At 46.0% G+C, this 25,297-nt stretch overlaps 1 protein-coding gene across 2 annotated transcripts in view; it reads left to right on the forward strand.

The window, feature by feature from the left end:
* The window catches only part of SORL1 (sortilin related receptor 1), a 117,319-nt gene that overhangs the window by 76,005 nt on the left and 16,017 nt on the right, over nt 1-25,297 (forward strand). Inside the window, exons 21-35 of one of the 2 annotated variants that reach the window (XM_033171434.1) lie at nt 3,602-3,740; nt 4,744-4,917; nt 6,489-6,602; nt 7,611-7,733; nt 8,598-8,717; nt 12,137-12,259; nt 14,031-14,138; nt 14,514-14,645; nt 16,472-16,603; nt 17,534-17,668; nt 18,361-18,516; nt 20,006-20,155; nt 20,717-20,845; nt 23,340-23,466; nt 24,275-24,444. In XM_033171434.1, the coding sequence (XP_033027325.1) occupies nt 3,602-3,740; nt 4,744-4,917; nt 6,489-6,602; nt 7,611-7,733; nt 8,598-8,717; nt 12,137-12,259; nt 14,031-14,138; nt 14,514-14,645; nt 16,472-16,603; nt 17,534-17,668; nt 18,361-18,516; nt 20,006-20,155; nt 20,717-20,845; nt 23,340-23,466; nt 24,275-24,444 (2,032 nt within the window). Of the gene's footprint in view, nt 1-3,601; nt 3,741-4,743; nt 4,918-6,488; nt 6,603-7,610; nt 7,734-8,597; nt 8,718-12,133; nt 12,260-14,030; nt 14,139-14,513; nt 14,646-16,471; nt 16,604-17,533; nt 17,669-18,360; nt 18,517-20,005; nt 20,156-20,716; nt 20,846-23,339; nt 23,467-24,274; nt 24,445-25,297 lie in introns of both variants that reach the window. The other variant, XM_033171433.1, reaches the window with a different exon arrangement.

Here is a 25,297-nt window from a genome sequence, read left to right on the forward strand (position 1 = left end):
CTCGGAGCAGAGCTGGAAATGCCCTATTTCTGAAACCCTGGAGAGCTGCCATCAGTCAGTGCAGACAGTGCTAGATGGACCAATGGTCAGAACAAGGCAGCTACTAGTCTGTGCCTTCTAGCCTGGGTGTTAGTTCAGACTCAGCACCGTTTCTTGAATCAAAATACACATGGCACCAATGGTGAATTTTCCTCCCAATACGTAAGGACGTAAGAAGAACCTGCTGGATCAGGCCAGTGGTCCATCTAGCCGAGCATCCTGTTCTCAGCAGGGGCCAACCCGATGCCAACAGGAAGTCTGCTAACATATTTCCAATCAACTGGCATTCAGAGGCATTCTGTCTCTGATACTGGTGGCAATGTAGCCATCATGACTATCTATATAATAGCTTCAGATAAGAGATTTTCTTCTGGACCACAGCAGAGGAGGAAAAGATCAAAATCTCACCCTCCCAGTGCATGCCCTGAGACCATTAATTATGTGCCCTCTGTGGCTGATAGGATTTGCATTTAAAAACAAACAAACCTGCAACTTAAATGTAGAGCCAACCTTCTCCTGTCTAGTTTGGCCTTCTGCTCCTTGGATTGATGGCAGAAGTTCTAGAGCTTTGGATGTGTGACCAGCTGAGGGGGGTTGGGTCTCCCCAGTTATGCAGCATAATCTATCTATCTATCTATCATCTATCTATCTATCTATCTATCTATCTATCTGTCTGTCTGTCTATCTATCTATCTATCTATTGAAACGTATATTGTAAGTAAACTTGATTGTAAGTAAAACATCCAAGCAGTTTTCTAAAGAAATGAAAATAAGTGCCCAATAGAAGTGCAGGTTAAAAAAACACAGATCCTTTTAAAAATAAAAATATGATCAAGACCAACAGTTGAGCTTAAAAGCAGGTTAAAACATATGTTGGTCTTATAGAGATCTGGAGAGCCTTGCCTGAGCAAAAAAAAAAAGTGTTGTTTTCAGGCGCTGAGAAGAATACAGTGAAGATTCCTGGTTGATGTCAATAGGCAGGGAGTTCCAAAGTGTGGGTGCTTTCACACGAAAATATCCATTTCTTACAAATGCAGGAAAAATATATATATGTGGATAGGTGCCAGTTTTGCGGATTATCCTGGGGTGATGAGGTGAAGTTGTTGGTTGACTTCCCCCCTCACCCACCTCTGAAGAGATCCATTCAGTTCTGGCTCTAGGCTGGCTCTGATAGGAAGGAAGGTGCATTGACATGACACTCCCAGAGAAACCCACGTCACTCTGTTGGTACAACTAACAACCTTAAAGCTATTGCTGAAATCAATTAGGGTTGGCACTGGGCTAATAGATCCCAGGGTACATGCAGAAACCATTTAACGTTTGTGTGCAAGCCCTAAAAGTTCTGTTCCAGTCAGCCAGTTCCCAGCCCCCCTCTGGGTACCCCTCTCCGGATCAAGGTTATGGGTTGCCCCTGGCAACCAGATAAGGAAAAGATGTCCTTCTGTACAGGATGTCCTTGCAAGCACAGCGAGAACTGAGAGTAATATATGGCAATTACAGAGTCTTGCTTGTTAAACAAGAATGCTTGCGGGATTGTGATTTTTATTTTGCAGAGCTTGTCTAGTTAAACCATCACAATCCTGATTTCTCTATCGACATAGAGGAGGGCTATGCAAAGTAGGTACAGTTTTGCCCTTTACACTGGGAAGAGCTTCCCTTCCTCCTCCCCAGTTTTGGTCCTGCCTGCTCCATGCCAACAGGAAGCTTTGGTGGCGAAATTCCTCCTCTTTTTGCATACGGAAAAACTGCCTTATACCACCTCATCTTGCCCACTGTTGCCTGTTGCGATTGGCAGCAGCTCTCCAGGGTTCCCACTGGAGAGTCTCTTCCACCAGCCATTTCTGGATTCTTTTTAACTGGATGTGCCAGGGGCAGACCCAGGGGCCCTTCCATCGCTGAGCCGCTGAGCCGAGGCCTTTTTGTAGGGATGCGTATAGATGCTAGGAGAGGATACATTTATTAGATATTATCCTTCTTTCCTCACGTTTGTGAGTTCAGCAGAGCGCCATCCCATTGCAGCTTAAAAGGGAAGCATCCCATGCACCGTTGGTTCAACTGCATTGTAAATCTCTCGCACTTTCTTCCTTCGCGTTAATGCTGCGTTGAATTGTATGGCTTTAAGTCCGTTTTGGGCTGCGTTTTGAACTGACTTGCTCCGAGAGGTAGCGTGCAAACGTTGAAATAAAAAACCAAAAATGAAAGCGAAGCAGTGTGATCGAGAAACACCCTTCACTCTCTTCCCCACCCCCCTGCATTGCAGGGTTTGCATTAGTGCGTTTGTGTTTGTAGACTAGTTGGCCTCCAAGCTGTGTTCCCATTGAACTGCAATTCCTTGGATTAGTTAACATCTGGAGGGCATCAGATTCGCGAAGGCCGTATTGGATGGAGTCGGGGAGGGGATAATGGAACAGTCATTGGTTGCTTTGGATTGGGGGCTGCCATGGCCCTGACTGGTTGTGGAGCAGCTAACTCGACAACTTGCTTCATTGTTATGAAAAAAGGAAGGATCCCATAGGGACATAGGAAGCTGCCTTACACCGAGTCCCTCTAGCTCAGTATTGTCCGGGCTGACTGGAAGCAGCTCTCTGCAGGATTTGAAACAGGATTCTCACTCAGGCCTACCTGGAAATGCCAGGGATTGGACCCGGGACATAGAATCATAGAGTTGGAGGGGACCCCTCATCTAGTCCAATCTCCTACAATGCAGGAATCCCAACTAAAGCATCCATGGCAGATGAGACTATTCAGCTTCTGCCTAAAAACCTCCAAAGAAGGAGAGTCCATCACCTTCCAAGGTAGTCTGTTCCACTCTCAAACAGCTCTGACCATCAATAAAGTTCTACCTACTGTTTCATTACAATCTCCTTTCTTGTAGCTTGAAGCCTTTGGTTTGGGTCCTGCCCTCTGGAGCAGGAGAAAACAAGCTTGCTCCACCTGCCTTATGGATTGAACCTGGGACATTCTGCGTACAAAGCAGACCCTCTGCTGCTGAGATACAACCCTCCCTCTTACAGTTTCAAGAGTAGTGCAATGGAATTAAATGGCCCAGTGTAGTGGTTCAATCAATCAATCAATCAATCATTCACTTTATTTCAGCTTTAAGCTCATATAAAACAAAAGTAAGACAAATACACACACAGTTAAATTTAAAAATTAATGACAATAAAAGCCTTAATAAAGATACAAAATTAAATATGGTAATTATAAGGAAATTTCACTAGTGTAGTGGTTCAGTGTACAAGCAGTGATCTGGGATGGCTTTGGCTCAAATCTCATCTCATCCACAAATTCGTAAGGTAGCCTCAGCCATGCCTCAGTCCCCGACCTATAATATGGTGATAATAACACAGATTTACATTGCACACCTATTTTAAAGGTAACTGAGATAATGTACGTGACACATGAAATTCATAATATAAATGTTAAGTATTATTGTTATGCTCATATATCTAAATGGTACTTGCTTTGCTTGGTTTCATTTGTGTGTGTGTGTTTTAGCTTATCTGCAGTTGCGATTCTCATCAAACGTTATTGCTTAAAAGATAAGAGGTTTGCTTTTCAGAATGAAATCTATTGGAACGATTGGTCGCAGCTGAGCATTTTCAGAGCCTCCAAACACAGCGGGTCCAAAATGGAGACGTTGGTTGACCATCTCAATGGTGTGATGGATATGAAGATCTTCTACCGAGGAAAGACAGCAGGTATTTCTTGACCGCTGACGAGCATGGTTCTGTTTATTCCATTTCATGATCTCCCTTGATAAGAGAAATAAAACCCTGGCGCACACAGGTGGGACCTGCAACAAAAAGTTGTAGGGTGAAGTCCTTCTCTTTGGGTTGTTCTCCCTTCCTCCTCCTCCTCCTCCTCCAGGGTTTCTTCCTCCTCCCCATTGTCAGTCAGAATTCAGTTTGTGCTGAGGATGCACAATCCCCATTGGACTGCTTTGGTTCCACACAGTTTTATGTAATTGTTTCTCTCTGTGTGTGTGTGTGTGTGCGCGTACGCACACCCATTACAGATGAGATGCTATTTTTTTTTCCTGCATTGCTATGGAAGCTTGAAGTGGAAAGCATATTGTTGATTTAAATCAGGGGTGGGGAATTGTAGGCCTGGGGGAGATATGTGGCCCTCCGTAATTCTCAGTCTGGCCCTTGGAACTCTCCTTCTGCCAAACCACTCACCGGTCCTGCTTAGCAGCCTCCTTGAGTGTTTTTACCTTCCTGGAATGCACCCTTGGAACTACGGAAATGCATCTTGCATGCCTGGGTGGAGGAATAGATCAAAGCAGAAATTGAAAGAAGAATGGAGGTATATGGAGATGTATTTGAAAAAAAGAAGGAATAGTAACAGAATTGGTGAGATGCTTTCATTGATTACTCAAGGTGTAAGGGAATAATTTTGAAAAGGAGACGAAGCATAGGAATGTTATATATTTCAAGATAATCAATGTAAAAGCAATATGAAGTCAATTTTTTATTGTATGTGTGTATGATTTTAAATTTGATGTGTATACTTTGAATATCTAATAAAGATTATTATTTTATTTTTTAAAAAGGGGGGGAATGTGGCCCTTGGGCTGCAAATGCTTCCCCCCACTGTTGATGGAAATAAAATCATGACTTAATAGCTTACCCTGAAGGAAGATCTCTGGAAGCTTCAGGATTTTATAAGGTGTCTCTCTCTCTCTCTCCTTCCTCTGGACAGGGCAGAATGCTTGCATCTCCAAGCCTTGCAGCCTTTTGTGCCTCCCAAGATCAAACAACAGCCGAAGCTGTAAATGCCCCGAGGGAGTTGCCAGCCACGTGCTCCCATCTGGGGAAGTGAGATGCGATTGCCCGCCTGGGTATCTCTTGAAGAACAGCACCTGTGTAAAGGAAGGTAAGAAGCACACCTCCACACTCCGCTGTGATGCGTGCATCTCTTCTGTTTGTGCACAGGGACTGCCTGCACTGAAGGATTAACAGTAACTCTCTCTTAAGGGAAACCGGGAAGTGTAGTTCTGTTAGGAAGAGCTAGGGCAGTGTTTCCCAAACTTGGGTCTCCAGCTTTTTGTTGGACTACAATTCCCACCATCCCTGACCACTGGTCTTGCTAGCTAGGAATGATGGGAGTTGCAGTCCAGAAAACAGCTGGAGACCCAAGTTTAGAAAACACTGAGCTAGGGCTTTGTGGAAGCCTGTCAAACTACAATTCCTAGAGTTTGCCGGGAGAGTACCCATAACAGTTACTGTGGTACAGAAACTGATATAAATGTGTGCTATGCATACTCATTTATTTCATAAAATGTATATACCTATTGATGGTGGGGGAAAAAACAAGCAAACCTTAAACAGGTTTATGAAAAGAATAAAACGACCAATTTATCAGTAAAAAATAAAAAAGTTAAAAACCTTCAGAAACAATTAAAACAAACAATAAGCTAAAAAGCAGTTTAAAACACCTGACACCTTTCTATCATCATCATCATCATCATCATCATCATCATCATCATCTATTATTTATACCCTACCCAACTGGCTAGGTTTCCCCAGCCACTCTGAGTGGTTCCCAACAGAATATTATTAATAATAATTAATAAAATTAAAAAGCGATAAAACACCAAATATTAAAAACTTCCCTAAACAGGGCTGCTTTCAGATGTCTTCTAAAAGTCAGATAGTTGTTAATTTCCTTGACATCTGATGGGAGGGTGTTCCACAGGGTGGGTGCCACTACCGAGAAGGCCCTTTGCCTGGTTCCCTGTAGCTTCACTTCTCGCAGTGAGGGAACTGCCAGAAGGCCCTCGGTGCTGGATCTCAGTGTCCGGGCTGAACGGTGGGGGTGGAGACACTCCTTCAGGTATACTGGGCCGAGGCTTGGATAGGCTTTCCTAAAAATGTTTTTAGCAGGCGCCAAAAGAGTACAGTGAAGGTGACTGCTTGATGTCAATAGGCAGGAAGTTCCAAAGTTTGGGTGCTGCCACACAACAAGATTGATTCCTTACAAATTTGAAATGAGCATTATGCAGCACCTGTAACCATGCTAGTTCTGCAGATCAGAGCGTTTGAGTAGGCATATTTGGGCTAAGGCAATCTCTCAGGTAAACTGGTCCCAAGCTGTTGTGCTATTTCTCTTACAGGGCTAAAACCTGCCCCTTGTCTACGGTGAGGGGCCAAAGTCCCAAACTACTATGAGAATTGTAGCTCTGTGAGGGGAATAGGGGTTTCCTAGCAGCTCTCGGCATACTTAACAAACTACACCCCCCATAATCCTTTGGGGGGAAGCTATGTATGTTAAAGTGGCACAACAATGCTTTAAATGTATGGTTCGGATGTGGCATGCTAATGCTGTGCTGGGACCTGGCTTCTTAACGCTGCTTTGGTCATTGAAGCCTGGCTGTACTTTCCTTTTAATTTTTTGTTTGTCTGCGCTGGTTTCCTCACCTGCCCCTCTCTGCTGCCGCGTACCAGAAAACACCTGTCTCTCCAACCAGTACAGATGTTCGAACGGGAATTGCATCAACAGCATTTGGCAGTGCGACAACGACAACGACTGCGGGGATATGAGCGACGAGAAGAATTGCCGTAAGTCAACGTCGCCGCTCTCGTTCCCTCAAGTTGATTTGCACCGGAGCGTACACCAAACAGTTCCCTTTCTCGAGAAGCTTTTTTTGATTTTTGGCAAGAGGAGAGGGAGGTGTGAGAGGAGCAGGGAAGACATATAATATATACAGGTGCAGTTCTATGCGCTGAGTGTCCCAATTTTTCCAGCGCTGTTGTGTGGCTCGATATCCTTGATGCCTTACCAGGAGCTGTTCAGTGAGTCTCAAAGTTCAGGTTATGATGGGAACTCACAGACAAGCAGCACAGGCAATATTAGATGTTGCTTCAGCACTGGTTAGACTTCCGCTGAGCATATTTATAGTTGCTGTTGCTGCTGCATCTCTTCCTGGCCTGTCATAGATCTCATCCACAGCACACAAGGAGTCAGATGTGTTCAAGAGGAAGACTTGGGTGCTGTCACCTTTTTAAGTTTCCACTCAGGCATGCTGCAGCCTCCGAACACATGGCTGACTTAGCCCATATGGGGTAGTCGCTTTTTTAGTTTAGGAGCACTTTTAAAGAGAATGAGATATTTCTTTAAAAAAAAATTGAAGCAGTGTTAAGTCTGCTTCAATTTGGAATTTGTCTCAATTTGGAATTATCTGACTGCAAAAGTTGAAGCACCGATGTAGCTTGGGGTGTCTTCCAGCTCTGGTAGGCAGCAGCTCTCCAGGGTTCCAATTGAGCTCTTTGTGAACCCGGTCAAATGAAATCCTTTACCTGCAGACGATGGTGACTGAATTTCTGGTCCCAGAGCTACAACTTTGCTCTGGGTCTCTGCCAAGATTGGGGGCAGAGTCGTTGTAGATCATGGCATGTCCTAGACACAGTTCAGACAGGGAAATTTTAAGGATGGCCACATGGAATGGCTGTCCACTATCTGCTACTATCACGCTCCTACTGCCTGCATTTATTTTAATAAAGCTGCTGGCCTCTCGTGGTGACTCGTTTAGGCTCTCCAAATATTGCTCTTTCATCCCCTCCCAATAGCAACAACTGTGTGTGATGTTGACACTCAGTTCCGGTGCCACGAGTCGGGGACCTGCGTCCCGCTATCCTACAAGTGTGACCTGGAGGATGATTGCGGAGACAACAGTGACGAGAGCCACTGCAGTAAGTGTGCCAGCACCGTACATCTCAAGGGCTCTTTGCACATATGATGGATTTGCTGCTTAGGCAGTGCGTAACCCAGGGTCCGCCAACCCTTTTTGGGCCAGCGGGGAAAGTGTACTGTGGGCGCCAGTCACAAAATGGCTGCCGTGAAGGTGTGGCTGTCACATCTTAAAGGAGCAGGAAAAAGGCAAAATGGCATAGGCCTTACCCTACCCCCGCTGCCCTGCCTCTGTGTTGTTGTTGTTGTTGTTGTTATTGATTGATTGATTGATTGATTGATATTCATATTGTGCCCACCTGGCTGGGTTTCCCCAGCCACTCTGAGTGGCTTACAGCATATATACTGTAAAAACATAGTAAAACATCAAACATTAAAAACTTCCCAATACAGGGCTGCCTTCAGATGTCTTCTAAAAGTTGTGTAGTTCTTTATCTCCTTAACATCTGATGGGAGGGCGTTCCACAGGGAGGGTGCCACTACTGAGAAGGCCCTCTGCCTGGTTGCCTGCAACCTCACTTCTCACAGTGAGGGAACCGCCAGAAGGCCCTCGGCGCTGGACCTCAGTGTGCGAGCTGAACGATGAGGGTGGAGACGCTCCTCCAGGTATAGGCCTACTGGGCTGAGGCCATTTAGGACTTTAAAGGCCAGCACCAACACTTCGAATTGTGCTCTGAAATGTACTGGGAGCCAGTCAAGATCCTTTAGGACCGGTGTTACCTGGTTCCTGCAAGCAGCTGCCCCATCAGTAGGAAAATGGTATAACTAGGATAAGAAATCTATTCTTTCACTATAACTCAGTACTTTGTATTTGAATTCTCACACTGCCTTCCCTGGGTCTTTTTTCCCTGCCGCCATGTTTGCAGAAACCCACCAGTGCCGCGAGGATGAATTCAGCTGCAACTCAGGGATGTGTGTTCGTCTGTCATGGAAGTGTGATGGGGATAACGATTGCCGAGACTGGTCTGATGAAGCAAACTGCACTAGTGAGCTCTTTCCCTCCATTTTATGCAAGCAATGAATCCTTGGTGGGAATTGATAATGACCTGATTATTCTTTAGCATTTTGGTTTGACCTTTTTTTTTTTTTTTGGTTTCGTTGGAGAATTATTTTGCATTTGTGGGGTAATCTTCAGTGGGAAAACACTGATTTTTCTCCCTTGGCTTTAGGCTCTCCCTCTCATTTGTAGGATAGAGGTTTAACAATTAAATAAAATAACTCTGATTCCCTCTTCCTCTCTTCTTGAATACAAATTCCCTGCACCTCGTTCTAGACATATTATGAGGAGGGAAAGTATGTCAATAACACAGTAGACTACAAATACTACAGCTAATTCTGACCCTGGTATATTTTATCCAAGTTACTGTTTATTAAAAAAAATCAGTGGCACCACTTTTTTGTCACTTTTGATACTGTTCAACCGCAGTTGTCCTTTTTTTTTTTTGGAAATTCTGTTCTTCTATCTTTGCCTGCAGTGTTTTAAATTGGCTGGCAACTTTTGAGGAAATGTAACGTTTTTATTATTAGAGGTGCACCTTGCCTAAAGTCTTTGGGCAGAGAGGCAGTTCATAAATATTAAAACTAATGATACATCCCTTAGGAAGAACATGTACCTATGCATGTCCAAGGAAATTATGGAAGGGGAGAAAACAGAATTGTTTGTAAGAAGAAGAAGATGGAATGGTAACACTTATTCAGAGCAAATTTGCCAGGGCTTAAGCACTGAATTCTAGCCCTAGGATTAAAAAAATATTCTTCTCTCTCTCTCTCTCTCTCTCTCTCTCTCTCTCTCTCTCTCTCTCTCACACACACACACACACACACAACTTGTTCTGCACACCTCTTGACTTCTACACAAGAGGGGAGAAATTAGAATTCAGCAACGGAATTATCAGTCTCTTGCCAGTGAAGAGAGTGAATCTTCCCCCTCAACAGCAAAATAATTCCCTTTGGCCTCCTCCCCGCCCCCTGATGAAATCAGTGCCTTGATGTTTTCCTCACTGTTTTCCCCAAGAAGGCATTAAGGGGGGGAAAGGGCAGGAAAAAGATAAGCTCTGGGGGAAAAGAGGAGGCTGAGGAGATAGGCTGTTTGTGCTTTTTGTATTTGATGCTAGTGAATTGGGGCAAAGCTGGAAAAAAGAGGGAGGGAAGAAAATAACTTAAAAGCCTGAGGAGAAGAGAGAGACAGGCGAAGAGCTGTGTCTAAGTAGGTATGCTCCGAACCAAGGGAAGAAGTGAACTGCGGCCTCTGTGGGAAAGGAGGGACAAAGTCTTCCTTTGAAACCTCAGAGTTTCCCACCTTTGAAGAACCTCCTTGCATCACAAACTGAGTGCCCCGTCACAGAACTGTGGTCGCTCCTCACAAAGTTGCTTAGCTATTACGATTTCTATTTACTAGTCACTTCCCTCACGAAAGTCACCCAAAGCGACTTACAATAGAAAGTACCAAAACCAGTTTTCAACAAACGCAACCAATAAAAACCTAAGAAACACGGTCTGTGCAAATGGAAGACAGAGATCCTGCCCCACTAAAAGAGGCCACAAGGTGCTTCAAATTAAGGGCCAAATGCCTGCGGAAAGCTTTTGCCTGGCACATAAAAATAGATAAAGATGGCACCAGTTGAGCCTGCCCAGGAAGAGCATTCCACAAGCAGGGAGCCACCACTGAAAAGGCCCTCCTCATGTTGCCATCCTCCAGACCTCCCGTGGAGGTGGCACACTTGAGATGGACCACCAATGATGATCACAGGGTCTGGGTTGGTTCATCTGGGGAGAGCTGATCCTTGATATATCAGGACCCGGAGCCTGATATTATAATGCTCTGTAGCTCGAAACCACCATTTGGAGTTGAACACAGATATTTTATTGGCTCTCACTTGACTGGATTTGTCTTCATGTCCCTGAGGGCTGTCAGGATGGAGCAGTTGGTATTCTCACGGCATAGGTACTCGAGGGACATACATAACATTGCAGTGGCTTATCTTTCCTGCGAGTTTCCATGATAGCACAGCAGCCCACTCAGAAAAGTCAGTTGTTGTTGTTGTTGTTGTTGAATGTTATTTTGTTAAGGCCTGGCTTGAAATTATCTGAGGATAACAGTTATTTTAGAAGCAGCTCATCTGGCGGCTGTGCAGGCTGAATTCATGCCTCTTATCAAAAATAATTGCATTTCACAGTGATTCTTAATAGAATATTACTGCCGGAAGAGCATAGCAGCTTAGAATATCAGGAAGCACGTCACTTGCATGTTGGCAGTAAGTAGCGTGCAATTCAATTATGGCGAACGTTACTTCCTTTCTTGATAAATAGAGTCCTGGCAATTTTATTTTTTTAAAAAAAGGTAAAGGTGCACCAAAATGAGATAGACGAGTCCTGGCTTGAGAGCCAGGGCCAGGTCCATTTGCATGAGGCGCTAATAAACTGCAGCCTGTCCATTTCTGCCTACTCACAATATGAAACCCTAAAAGCTCATCAACTTTTGCTTCCTTAACCCAGCCTTGTGCTTTCCTCCTGTGGCACCTGCAGTAGGTCTCAGTATGTAGACCTCAAAACCCCACAATATACAGGATACAATTTTTCTTCTCCTGCTGAGTCCCTGTTTGCGCTGGCCAGCCTCTCCATCATTGAATATTCCTCCTTAGATATGTTGGTTTAGTGGTGGCAGGGATATAAAAGGAGTATTCCTGGATGCCAAGATCCATGTTTGGGAAACTACTCTTCGATGAGAGAACCCCAGCAGAGATTTAAAATCATGAAATAAGGGAAATGTGGCAATGTAGGCTGTTAGACCTTTAAAATATACCCTTGTAAGGTTCCTTGTAATCAGCTGCAGGTCCGGAAACCAAATCTTATGAGAAGTGGTTTGAGGGAGTTGGGTAAGTTTAGCCTGGAGAAGAGAAGACCTGAGAGGTGATACGGTAGCCATCTTCCGATATCAGAAGAGGCTGTCTCCATGGAGATGGAGTAAGCTTGCTTTCTGCTGCTCCAGAGGGTAGGACCTGAACCAGTAGATCTCAAGAGAAGCGATTCCAGCTAAACATTGGGAAGAACCTTCTGACTGTAAGAGCTGTCCGACAGTGGACAACCCTAGAAGGTGGTGGACTCTCCCTCACCGGAGGTTTTCCAACAGAGGCTGGATGGCCATCTTTCAAGAGGTCCTTAACTGTTTTTCCTGCATTGCAGGGGGTTGAACTAGGTGACCCTTCCAATTGTGCAGTTCTTTGATTCTGGCATCTCCATGTAGCGCAGGTAAAGACTCCTTCCTGAATCCCTGGAGAGCTGCTGCTGATGGGCGTAGGCAATACTGAGCCAGATGGATCAATGCTCTTGAGTTGGTGTCAGACACCTTCCTACGTTCTTAAGGTTGCCTCTCAACAGAGTATCTGCTGCTTTTGCTTTTCAGCAGTGTACCACACTTGTGAAGCCTCCAGTTTCCAGTGCCATAATGGGCACTGCATCCCCCAGAGGTGGGCATGCGATGGTGACGCCGACTGCCAAGATGGATCTGATGAGGACCCCACCAACTGTGGTATGGGAGGGGCTCTCAGCTGCACTGGGGAGGGTGGAAGATGGTTTCCCTCTGCCTAAATGGACAGTCCGCAGCACACTCGAGGAGAGAAGGAGGTCTTGGAATGTTTGGCTGAGGACTAGGTCCCTTAATACAGAGTTAGCATGGTGCCATCCAGGTGTTATTGGACTACAACACCCATGTGCTCCAGCCTTCGTGGCCAATGGTCAGAGCTGATGAGAGTTGCAGTTTGAAACATCTGGAGGGTGCCATGTTGGCCACACCAGCCCTATTAGGAGGTTTCTCTCATTCAGTGCAGCCTTACCTTTATCTAAGGGTGGAACATGCTATGGGTCGGCCTTCCCAGGTATGATTTCACGTGTCTCTTTCTGGAAGAGAGACTGTGGAGTGAGGTACTCCTCCCACTCATTCCCACCTCAGCATTTAGACCAGCTTTTCATGACCTTTGGCCCTTCAGATGTTGTCAGACTACAACTCCCATCAGCCCTGACCTTTTCCCATGCTGGCTGGGACTGCAGCAGTTTGGTCTACCTACTGGCCATGATGGCGGCATGGGTCTACATCTTCCAAGACCTAGGCCCAAAAATTCAGTCCATCTGAATGCCACTGAACAGCTGTTGCGGCTGATTTCCCAGCAGCATCAGGCTGACTCCTGTAGAAAACCGGATGCTGGACTTGATGATGATGATAATAATAATAATAATAATAATAATAATAATAATAATAATAATAATAATAAAAAAAAACTTTATTACGGTCATAGACCAGCAAAAGAGAAAACAAAACGATAGTACATAATATAAATGTTTCTTAAATATCGTCTTTTAACAATACTATTTCTACTGGACTTGATGGAACTTGGATGCGACCTGCATTGTGTCTTTGTTTACGTCCACAATCCACCCACCTCTAAGGTACACCTAAAAAGAACTCCAAATGTCTTGGAAGAAACCTTAAGACTACCTTCCCCAGCCTGATGCCCTTGGCTTCCAATTCCCATCGGCATGGTCAGTGGTCAGGAATGGAAGGATATCCAACAATATCTGCATGACACCAGGTTGGGAGAGGCTGTTTCAGACACTGTCCCTTGTGATGTGGGAGGAACTCCACCCCAGTTCCTGCCCTGCCTTCTCTGTAGAAACAGGGTGGTTTGTTTGTTTTTTGAAACTCCTGTTCCATTGTTTCTTATCCTTTGGTTAGGGAATGGGAGGAGAGGAGTCCTGGGTGAACCTTGTGGAAAACCCAACCCTCTTCCTATATTCAGGGGCCATTGGTTAGAGCCAGTGTGGTGTAGTGGTTAGCGTGTTGGATAAGGACCTTGGGAGACCAGGGTTCAAATCCCTACTCAGCCGTGAAGCTCACTTGGTGACTTAGAGCCAGTCACTGCTTCTCAGCCTAACCTACCTCACAGGGTTGTTGTGGGATGAAGTGAGAAGGGGAAGAACCATGCACACCACCTTGGTCTGCTTGGAGAAAAGGTGGGATATAAATGTGATAGGTAGATAGATAGATAGATAGATAGATAGATAGATAGATAGATAGATAGATAGATGGATGTGATCCAATTTCTGCAATTTCACCCTTGCTGGTGAAGGAAGTTTTGTGTGTTCACTCTTGGTCTGGGCTTGATGTTCATGCCAGCCATTTAATTCTCTACCCGGCCCCACTTTGGTGGAGCATTTTTGATCTGTGGTGGCACATCCTGGAAGTTGTTCGTCATTGAATATTTTCTGTGTTTGTTCTGTTATTGCAATTGAACTGAACTGAGCAGAGAAGAAGTGCAACGGCTTCCAGTGCCCTAATGGGGGTTGCATCCCTTCCAGCAAGCGGTGCAACGGGGTCCGCGACTGCTCTGACGGCTCTGACGAAGAGCATTGTGGTGAGTGCGCCTGTGGGGTTGTGCGCTGGGATGATAGGGGGGATTGGTGGTGTGAGGAAGTGATCCATGAACATCAGGAGATAAATTGCCCAAACCGCTTTAAACCCCGGGCAGGCTTCACGCGTAATGTTAAGCAGCAGTTTAATAATTAACCGCGGTTTTATTAAACCATGGTTTACTGTTACGTGCAACTAGGCTATTCACTGAACAAGCAAGCGATGAGCCAAAGTAAATAGCAAAGGGAGAGTCCATTCTAAAAGAGAACGCTGAGGCATGATGTTGCGGGGATTGGGGGTGGGGGAGGAAAACACAACCCTGGTTCTCTTCACCTTTTAAAATCCTCTATTTTCTGTCCGATTGTTTGACTGTCTGCAGAGCCCATCTGTACACGCTACATGGATTTCGTGTGTAAGAATCGGCAGCAGTGTTTGCTGCGTTCCATGGTGTGTGATGGCACCGTGCACTGTCGAGATGGCTCAGATGAAGACTCTGCCTATGCCGGATGCTGTAAGCATAGCGACCGAGAATGGCATTGTTAAAATTGTTTTGCTTTGCTTGTTTTTTTTCCAAGCAGGGCAAGGCTTGGGCACCATGGTAATTAAGCACTCTGCAATAGCAGCTGGTCCACCTTTTTCTCATATAACCTTCCTGTCTTGGAGATAAAGAGCCACAAGGGCGTTCTCGTTAAACAATTGTAGAGACGTTACAGAATCTCCAGTTTCTGTGCTGTTGAGCCAATGCAATGCAGAGGAAGGGAATCTTTTGCAGCCTGGAAGGGGCACATTTCCTTCTGAGCAAGCTTCCAGGGGGCCACATGGCAATGTGGGTGGCGCCAAAGGCCAAAGTGGGCTAAGCCGCAGGTGCAAATTTTACATTTACACAATATGCACGGCTCTATACTCTGTTGCCTTACAAGGTTATGGTAAGAAGATAATATATGGGAAGCAGCCTTTGCAGATTCCTTGACAGCCATCTGTCAGGAATGCTTTGATGGTGTTTCCTGCTTGGCAGGTGGTTGGACTGGATGGCCCTTGTGGTTTCTTCCAACTCTATGATTCTATGATTCTATGATTCAATCTCTGAAGCGCTATATAAATGCCAGGCGTTAGATAACCCTGTCGCTGAATTTAGCCCCATTACTTGTAACGTGTGATCGCAGTTGAATCACATAGTATTTATTTATTTTAATGATTTATATATATTGCTTAATATGGCAGTTTCTAAGCAGCGTACAAAAGGGATACAACCTAAAAATAATTTAAAATTAACCATAAAATAGGAAGGAGAAAACTGTTGAAGTAAAAAGGAGTCATCATCATGAGCCGGAAGCTCTACAGTAACTGTTACCGCGCCCCGGAGTGTATGTGTGTGTCCAACCTTCCACACCAAGTGAAAAGTACTTTGACACAAGAGTACTTTGACACAGAACCTGCGTGCCACACCCTGAATTAAATTTCCATATCATAAATTAAAAGTGTTCACAGTACAGTGGTACCTTGGTTTAAGAACAGCTTAGTTTGTGAGCAACTTGGATTAAGAACGCTGCAAACCCGGAAGTAGGTGTTTTGGTTTGTGATCTTTGCCTTGGAATGAGAACATGTTCCGCTTCCTGTTGAGTGTGTTCCATTTGTAAATTGAGTTGCCCGCTGCTGTGGGAAAGCATGCCTTGGTTTAAGAATGCTTAGGTTTAAGAATGGACTTCCGTAACGGATTAAGTTAATAAACCAAGGTATCCCTGTATAGTTAATATTATTTAATATACACAATGCATGAAATTAATATACACACAATCAAGGCAATTGATATATAGTGATCATAGTGTACACATTTAATATACACAATATAGACAAATATATTTAATTAAACATATATAATAAAAACCCAATTAGTAGATTTGATTCATTTAATGTTAAACAAAATCAGTACACTAGCAGATGCATGTGCTTTTGTTAACAACTCATGACATGAAAAATAAATTTTTAACATGTTTTTTTTCACTTGGACGTTGCCAAGGGTTGCAGGGTGGGTTGAGCCACCCTGTATTTTAGCATAATATAAATGGTCAGTCTAAAAGGGGAGGACCCAACACAGCCTCAGCAAGGAGCTGGGCTTGTGCTGCCCTGGGACTGTAAAGGCTCTCTTCTGCCTTGTCCACATGTATACCAAATGGAAGAGGCAGCGACGGGGTGGAATCTTAAAAACATTGCCTTAATAGCTGCAGCTTTTACATATGCTAGGTGGGGAGGCAGTAGCAATTGCCAAGGAGGCACAGACTTGGATAATGTCATTTGTAGTGGTTTCTAAAACAACAAAATGAATTCTTTTACTTGCAGCCCAAGACCCTGAGTTCCACCACACTTGTGACCAGTTTAGCTTCCGGTGTCAAAATGGTGTGTGCATTAGTTTGGTGTGGAAATGTGACGGCATGGATGACTGTGGGGACTATTCCGATGAGGCGAACTGTGGTGAGTAGAAAAGGGAAAGAAAAAAGAATCCTTCTGCTGCTGCTCCTGCTGCTCCCTCCCTCCCTCCCTCTCTCTCTCTCTCTCTCTCTCTCTCTCTCTCTCCCATCATGGAAATGGATGAGGAACAGCCCCCTATGAAGCTGGAACCCAAAGGTTGGGCCTGTTTGGGGCAGGGTCTCCTCATCAGTGGTGTAATGGCCCATGGTTGCAGGAGGCTGAAGATCTGTTACTATTTCTGTAGCTGGGTTTCTGTCTCCAGCATCCAAGAGCCACCCAATCAGCATGAAAGGGGAGCATTTTAAACCACTTGAGATGAAGCATTCTCACCCTTTGTGCTGATTGGTGCCCATCAGAGTGACAGGAAGTCAGCCAGCCGCTGAGGATCGGCTCCTAGGGTCACTCTGGAGAAGGTGTTTGGGCAGAGCACCTAGGAGGGTGCTAAGCATTTAGGGGACCCTGAAAAACTCAAGATTCTTCCGTTTCGAGAGAATAGTGTGGAAGTTCTGTTACCTACCATGGAACATCAAGGTAAACCACACTCTAAAAGAAGAAGCACGCCAGATCACTTGAAAATTGCAGATCTAGCTGGAAGGCAACACTTGGAGATCTGCATTGATTGTTGCAATGAAATCCTGCAATTCCCTACAGAGCTACAATTTCCAGAGTTCCCTGTGAAGAGAGCTTGACTGTTAAAGCACTTTGGGAATTGTAGTTCTGTGAGGGGAATAGGGGCCTCCTAGCAACTGCCAACACCCTTAACAAACTACAGTTCCCGGGATTCATTCATGCCTGTTTAAAGTGGTGTGATAACTGCTTTAAACGTTTAATGCTGATGAATCCTCACTTTAAGGGCCTTTGTTTCTTTTATTCTGTGCTTACTCAATTGCATTTAGTAGGCAGGTGATGATGGGAACTCTTTGTCCTCCTCAGAAAACCCAACCGAAGCTCCAAACTGCTCTCGGTACTATCAGTTCCAGTGTGACAACGGGCACTGCATCCCTAACAGGTGGAAATGTGACAAAGAGAACGACTGCGGTGACTGGTCTGATGAGAAGGCCTGCGGAGGTAAGAAAGCAAGCAAAAGGAAGGAGTTGTTTGGAGGAGTTGCTAGCAGTGCTGTCAAGTATCCCGTTTTCCCCAGGATTCTCCCTTATTTCAAGCAGTTTCCCGCTGCTCTCCCTTATTTTTTATTTCCCTTAAATTTCCCGTTTTTAATGGAAGCAGCTCCTCCCCTGCTGGCCAGGGACTGGGTGGGAAGACCTCACCTACTTGGAAAGAAAAGCCTCAGTCCTCAAAGCAAGTGGGAGCCGTTTCCCGTGCTTAGAGGGGGGTGTATTCCTCCCCCTGCATCAGCCCCTATCCGTTGCCACCAAGCCCCTCAGCCAGCCAATAGGGTTAGCTGGCAGGCGGAGCCTGGCTGCCTTTGAGCAGCTGCTGCTTCCTGTCCTGTTTTGATGGGATCAGACAAGAAGACGATGGGGCTCCGTCGCGTGGAGCACATGGCTGCCCTCCTCTTTGCTGGCTGCCCTCCTTTTTGCTCCGCTCCGAGCCTGAGCCTGCTTGGAGTTTACATTGCTGCTCTGCCCACTTTTGCTTCTGGCTCCGCCCACCACTGACATGTGACTGTCCCCGGGAGAGGTGAGACTGCTGATCCCTTATTTTCAAATCCGAAACTTGACAGCTATGCTTGCTAGACCCGCGGTCAGGTTGCGCTAGGCTGTTCTTGATGAGATCCTCTCTTAACGGTTTAATTTTAGGTTCAGCCGTCGTCCCCGTCACCACCTTGGCCCCTGCCACGTGTTCGCCTAACCACTTCCGGTGCAATGGCGGTGCTTGCATCATGAACAGCTGGGTTTGCGACGGATACCGGGACTGCGCAGACGGCTCTGACGAGGATGCTTGCCCCACGACACGTAAGGCTCCCTCGCTAAGGGCTGCTTTTAATTTTATACAGCTTCTTCATCTGCCTCCCTCCCCTCCCCCCCCCCCGCCCCACACTGGGCTTGTGGTCTGCATTGCATTGAAAAGGGGCTGAGGAGAAAGCTAAGGGGTCGTATGTGAGGGAATGTTGAGGATAGTAGGAGAGGATATACTGATTAAATATTATCCTTCCTCACTCATGCTAGTGAGCTAGTAGCAGAGCACATTCCCTTGCACATTGCTAGAAACTAGTTGATGGATTCGTGAGAATCATTTCAATTAAGCAATCCAGTCTGGCTTTTCCAGATTGGATTGTTCCCGGTAAATCCCCTTTAGTTCCCTCTTAAAAACAGTAATGACACAACAGTCTTCTTTTAAAAGTAATGATAAGGTTTACTTACATTCAGTTCACAGTATGGTCCTGAAGGCAGGCTTTAGCTTGTAGTTACAGTTACAGAGGAAAGTGTGGGTTCATCCTCTGTGAGGGATGAGCCAATGTGCTGCTGGCTGAGAGCCAGCACACAGCAAAAGAGAGGAAGATGGCTGCGTGACTAGTCCCTTTATAGGGTCTCCTAGGGTCACACCCATCTATCTGGTCACACACAGGGGGAGGATGCTCCAGACCAGGTGTGACAGGAAGTCCTCCTGGCTGGAGCAACATTCCCCTGTGTGTCCACTCTGGGCAAACAGGAAATGTTGCATTTGACTGCTTTTGTGGTGTTACATCCCACAATATGAAGCACTGAAGGCAGGGGTTGACATGCTCAGAAGCTTGTCCAGGGATTCCCTGAGCCGATCAAGAATGGCAGGCTGGCTCCACCATTAACATCTCCTTGCAGTATGCAACCCTAAAAGTCTGCCTGGGACCACGTCCACACCATACATTTAAAGTGCTATGGTGCCACTTTAAACAGCCATAGCTTTCCACTCAGTAATTTCTAGTTTGCTAAGGATGCTGAGAATCGTTAGGAGCTCCCCACCTCCTAGAGCTACAATTCTCAAGAGTTCCCTGGGAAGAAGGACTGGTTGTTAAACCACTCCGTGGCCTGGGTGTGTCCTGGGATTTGCTCTTCATTCACAAGGGTCTGTTCAGCACCCCGTATGGATTGAGCGAGCTCTTTAGAACGATTCCGAAAAGTGTCCTAGGGTTCTTGAGCAGAAGGCGTTTCCCTGAAGTAAGTTTGGAAGCAGCAGGTGGCAACAGAGACAGAGGTTCCTCTGGAGTAGCACTCCAGCCTTCTGAATCCCATTAGCAGGGTGGATGAAGTCTTGGCTCAGCGGTTTTTTTTTTTTTTTTTTTTTTTTTGAGGTTGTCCTCATCCCTCACAGCAGGCAGAGTCTGCCATCTGGTGGTGAAGAAAGCGAATCAACTTTTTTTTTTTTGGAACAGTGAGTCATAAAAGTGAAATGCACAATCTAGTTTTGCTTTTAATGTGGGTTTAAAAAAAATATGCTTCTCCTCCCCCCCCCCCCCGCTGCCAGCAATCGGTGCAACTTCAACGTCGCCCAGTGTCACCGGACGCTGCAGTCGATTTGAGTTTGAGTGCCAGCAGATGAAGAAATGTGTCCCAAATTGGAAGCGCTGCGACGGCTTGAGAGACTGTCAGGATGGCACCGATGAGCTGAACTGCCGTAAGTGCTTATCAGGATTGTGTTGAGCAGAGCACCCCTACCTGCTTGTCCCCCCCCCCTCCTCAAACTCTGGTTCAGATTGTGCAAAACGTGCCTCTTTATTTCTCTGGCTGTTTATGCACAAGGGCCACAGATACCTGTGGATATCCAAGCAATGGCTCACTCCTAGGGAGAGGTTTGAATCTGCAAGTGAAGTGCTCTTGCTTGCTGTTCATAGGGAAGGGAGCATTCACTCAACTTGTCTCCCTGTGCCTGCAACCCCCCGCCCCAAAACCTCAATTCATTGATGCCTCCATCTGCACCTGTGCTGTCATCTGCACATGTGCAATGACTGTTTCAACTGTACACACCTCCTCCTAACTGCAGCTTACATTTTCAAATGGGACGTAAGCTGTTTTGAGGGAAGATGCACCAAACAGAAGTATTTCTCAAGGAACTACAGGATACTTGTGGACTGTGGTTAGCGTCATGCGTACTCGGCTTCAAACACCAGCGGTGGGAACGCAGTGCAGGCAGAGTAAATGGTAATGTGTGCACGGCTTTATTCTTTCTGTCTTCCAGCTACTCACAGCACCTTGTCGTGCCCTAATGGATTCAAGTGTGAAGATGGAGAGGCTTGCATCACGATGATGGAGAGATGTGACGGGTTCCTGGATTGCTCAGATAGCAGCGACGAAGGAAACTGTACCGGTAAGTCATGCTGCCCTGCTAGGACCACAAGACGCTTTGCAACGTCTTCTGTGTTTCAGAGGAGTAGTGGGTCAGCAGATTGGTGCTGACTGCAGACCTTGTAGCGCTCAGGGAACTCTCCCAACTGCGGCTCATCCCGGTGGAATTGGTGGTGGTGCTGACAGCAACCACCCCCTGGGAACTGGGAACTCCCAAGTGCAGCCAACCACGGCTGCAAACCTCACTTTTGGCAGGGACTAGTTGTGCTTGGGAGTTCCCGGGTGGAACCAGTTCCAGCAGGGTTTGCATCTGGCGCCAAAGGCAAGTCATCAAATCCAAGTCTGGTTGGGACAAGGAGCAATTTGGGTGTGTACCCGAAGGCTCTTGATTGCAAGATCTTCACCTGTTATCTTTAAATGATGTTGGGTGAAGGGCAGACGGGCATGGCTTGGGTAAAGCAATTGGGACTGTTTAGAGAAAAGGCGAGTAAGAGGCAACACAATAGAAGTTTATACAATTATGAGTAGCGTGGAGAAAGTGGGTGGAAGAAAGTTTTTACCCCTCTCTCATAACATTGCAATCTCCAGTGAAGCTGAACGTTGGAACATTCAGGATGGGTACAAAGGAAAGCACTTTTTCATGCTGCACATAGTTAAACTGCGGGTCTCCCACAGAAGGCAATGATTGCCACCAATTTGGATAGCTTTAAAATGGCATTAGATGAATCCATGGAGGGTACGACTTAATGGATGCTAGCCATGATGGCTGTGCTCTGCCTCCACAATCGGAAGCAGCAATGCGTCTGAATTCCCGTTGCTGGGAATGACAGGAGGGGGGCAGCACTCATGTGCTGGGGTCCTGCTTTCAGGTTTCTCACAGGCATCTGGGCGGCCACTGTGAGAACAGGATGCTAGACTAGATGGGCCATTGGCCTGATCCATCAGGCTCTGCTTATGTTCTTATGAACAATGCCTTGCAGGTCAGTTTCGGACCCCCCCCTGGGCCTTAGGTGGACCATGGACCAGAGGCTCCCCAAGCCTGGCAAAGTCCTTGTGTGCTAAGATGCTGTCTTGACAGATTCCTTCCCCCTCTTCCTCTCCTTCTCCTATGCATCATTCTTTGCTGGCAGAACACTGTTCTGTCAGCACAATCCCTGACCCTCAATTCATTATGGTTTAGATAATAGTCACACTAATAGTTATTGATCACTTTCTCTCTCTGCCCCCACTACACCTCTCCACCTTGGGATTCAACCAATTTCCTCCTAAAGCACCGGGGGGGGGGGGTGGGTGAACATCAATCAGTTTTTAGTTCTTTAATTAAATATTGATTTGGAGAGGCTGCCCAGACTCGGCTCACCCACCAGGACACTGAGATCGGCAGGCTGGCCAGAATTCTAAAGAGACACACACACATAGCAGTTTTGGGTTATATCTCATGAGTGCAAACTGCCTTTGAGAGGCTTTGCAACCTCCCGTTGATGCTTGGAGAGACTTTGAGCTGACCTGTGAACATAAGGACATATGTATGGACCTGCTGAATCAGGCCGAAAGGCTCATCTAATCCAACATCATTCTCACAGTGTCCAACCAGATGCCTCGTCTGGGAAACCCAAAACCAGGACCTGACAGTGCAACAGCACTCTCCCTGCTTGTGATTCCCAGCTTAAGGTACTCAGAGGCATTTACTGCCTCTGATAGTGGAGGTAAAAATATAGCCATCAGGGCTAGCAGCCATTGACAGCCCTATCCTCCAGGAATTTGTCCAGCTCCCCCTTTTAAAGCTATCCAAATTAGTGGCTATCGCCAGTAGCTTTTGCAGAAGTGAATTCCATAGTTTAACTATGTTCTGTGTGAAGAAGAATTTCCTTTTGCCTGTCCTGACTCTTCCAGGATGACCCCGGCATCTGGAATGACAAGAGAGGGAGAAAAACTTGCCTCTTGTTATTTTCTTCAAATCAGGTATAATTCTATATACACCTCTGTCACATCCCCTTCCTCGCATCTTTTCTAACCTGAAAAGCTCCAAACGACGTAGCATTTCCTCGTAGTGGAACTGCTCCCACCTCCCGATCAGCTTGGTTGCCCTTTTATGAAGGGTCTTCAGCTCTACAATATCACTTTCGAAGTGTGGCAACCGGCGCTGTTCCCAGTGGCATATGTCGGATGGGCGTTGTGGTACAAAACATCTGGAGAGTGCCAGGTTTGCAAACTTAAAAAGGCCCCCCCCCCCCACAATGCAGAACTTGAGGGATGAATTCAGATGGGATGCAGATGAATGCAAAAGCTACGTACTTAAAATACCAGATGTTTTTGGCCTACAACTCCCATGATCCCTAGCTAGCAGGACCAGTGGTCAGGGATGATGGGAATTGTAGTCTCAAAACATCTGGAGGGCCGAGGTTGAGGTGTGAAAGCTGACCCATCACTTGGTCACTGTGGGCTGTGATAAGCATTGTGTAAACTCATTCCCTAGCCTCTACCAAATGTGGAATTTTTACATTCTGTTTCCCCAGATGACACTCTTGTCTATAAAGTGCAGAACCTCCAATGGACAGCCGATTTCTCCGGCAACATCACTTTAACCTGGACCCGCCCTAAGAAGATGCCCCTTGCATCCTGCGTCTACAATATCCATTACAGGTAGCCTGGCTGGGCAGTTTTAGCATAACAGTCACAACTAAAATCGGGCTGTGAGTGCAAACACCTAATTGAATCCGAGCTTATTAGTGCAGCTGTTGTTATTATACCGTGAACAAATTACAGAGGTCCATTTGCAGCAAACAGAATCAAGGGCACTGCCCCCAAGGAGACCACAATGTATGTAAACAGAGGAAAAAAGCAACAGAAGGAGAAGAGGGATAAAGATGATTATAAGAGTTGAATGTAGCCCAAAGGAGTTGTAAAAAAGAATTGATTTTGGCTGTGGAACGATCTATTCAGGGCTTGCCCAAATGATGCTCTTGGCGAGATGTATTGCCTCCTCTCTGTTCAAACTTAAAATACATTTTTAAAAAAAACAACAACTTGTGTCCCATTTTAGGTTTTTCTGCCTGAGTCAACATTTTGCATGCCATGGCTTTGGTTGGTGGGTTCTAGTAAAGGCCAGTGGAGATCCTTTGGTTGTGCCTGATATAGGTGCTCCTTTTAGATAGACCAGGGATGGGGAATCTTTGGCCCTCCAGATGTTGTTGGACTTCAGCTCCCATCAGTCTCAGCCAGCCTGGTCAGGAATGATGGGAGTTGTCATTCAACATCGTCTGGAGAGTCACAGACCATGCCTTGCTGACACTGTAAGAGTACCAAAATGATCATGCCCCCACAGTAGAATTAGGTGATGGATTATGTTTGTGTGAGCCAGTTCCATGATGTCCAGCTTCTGAAATGGCTCCTGCCTGATTTACATTTCGAAGCAGTGTTGCTGATGCTTCTTTGAAACTCCCAAATCTAGGATGGTTGGAGACAGCGTGTGGAAATCCTTAGAAACCCACAGCAACAAAACCAACAGCGTCTTGAAAGTCCTGAAGCCAGACAGCACGTACCAGGTCAAAGTTCAGGTTCAGTGCCTGAGCAGAGTGTACAACACCAACGACTTCATCACCTTGCGTACCCCGGAAGGATGTAAGTCGGCTCGCTCGTTTGTGGCACATGTGGAATTAATTACAGAATGAAAGATGCCTTTGTTAAGCCCAAAGCACCGATTCACAGAGGACGTGGCTTGCAGCGTTTCTGCACGATCCATTGCCCTTGCATTATTTTGCAGTTATTTGGGCTCATTCATTTTGCCAGCACAGTACACACGGTTGCACACCTGCTAACAGGGGTGTACCCTGTTGCTCACAGGGTGCCAACTCCTGTCCTTTTCTCCGCTGAAATTAGGCTTGAAATTCTGTGTGGTGACTCAGGGTGGCATTGCTATTTCATACATAATTTCAGCGTACAAAACTTGATTAGAAAGATGCTTTCCCCTTATGCAGAGGGAGGCAGAGCGAATTACCGTATTTTTCGCTCCATAAGACGCACTTTTTCCCTCCTAAAAAGTAAGGGGAAATACCTGTGCGTCTTATGGAGCGAATGGTGGTCCCTGGAGCTGAATTGCCCAGGGGCCAAAAGCAGATTGTGCTATTTAATTTACAAAGAGAAAAGGGAGTGTTGAAAGGACCCCGCTCAGCAGCTGATCAGCAAGAGATCGGGAGAGAGATAAGTCCCGGCTCCCTTTCAGTCCCGCCCTCCTTTGTTGAATGTGCTGCAGAGGGAGGTTGTTTTTTTCCCCAGGACATGTGACTGGCTGATTAGATTATCTGACTGGCAACAGTAGAAAGGCTCCCTTTCCTTAAGATTTTTCAGAAATGTGAGTTAAACCCCATAAAAATGGGGCTTTTCCTCTTTGCTTTTCCCCCTTTGCAAAAGGAGCTTTGCTTTTCCCCCTTTTCAAAAAAAGCTGCAAAACCTTTAGCTGATCCTCAACCCCCCC

This window comes from Lacerta agilis, chromosome 15, assembly GCF_009819535.1.
Source record: "Lacerta agilis isolate rLacAgi1 chromosome 15, rLacAgi1.pri, whole genome shotgun sequence".
Taxonomy (NCBI): Eukaryota; Metazoa; Chordata; class Lepidosauria; order Squamata; family Lacertidae; genus Lacerta; species Lacerta agilis.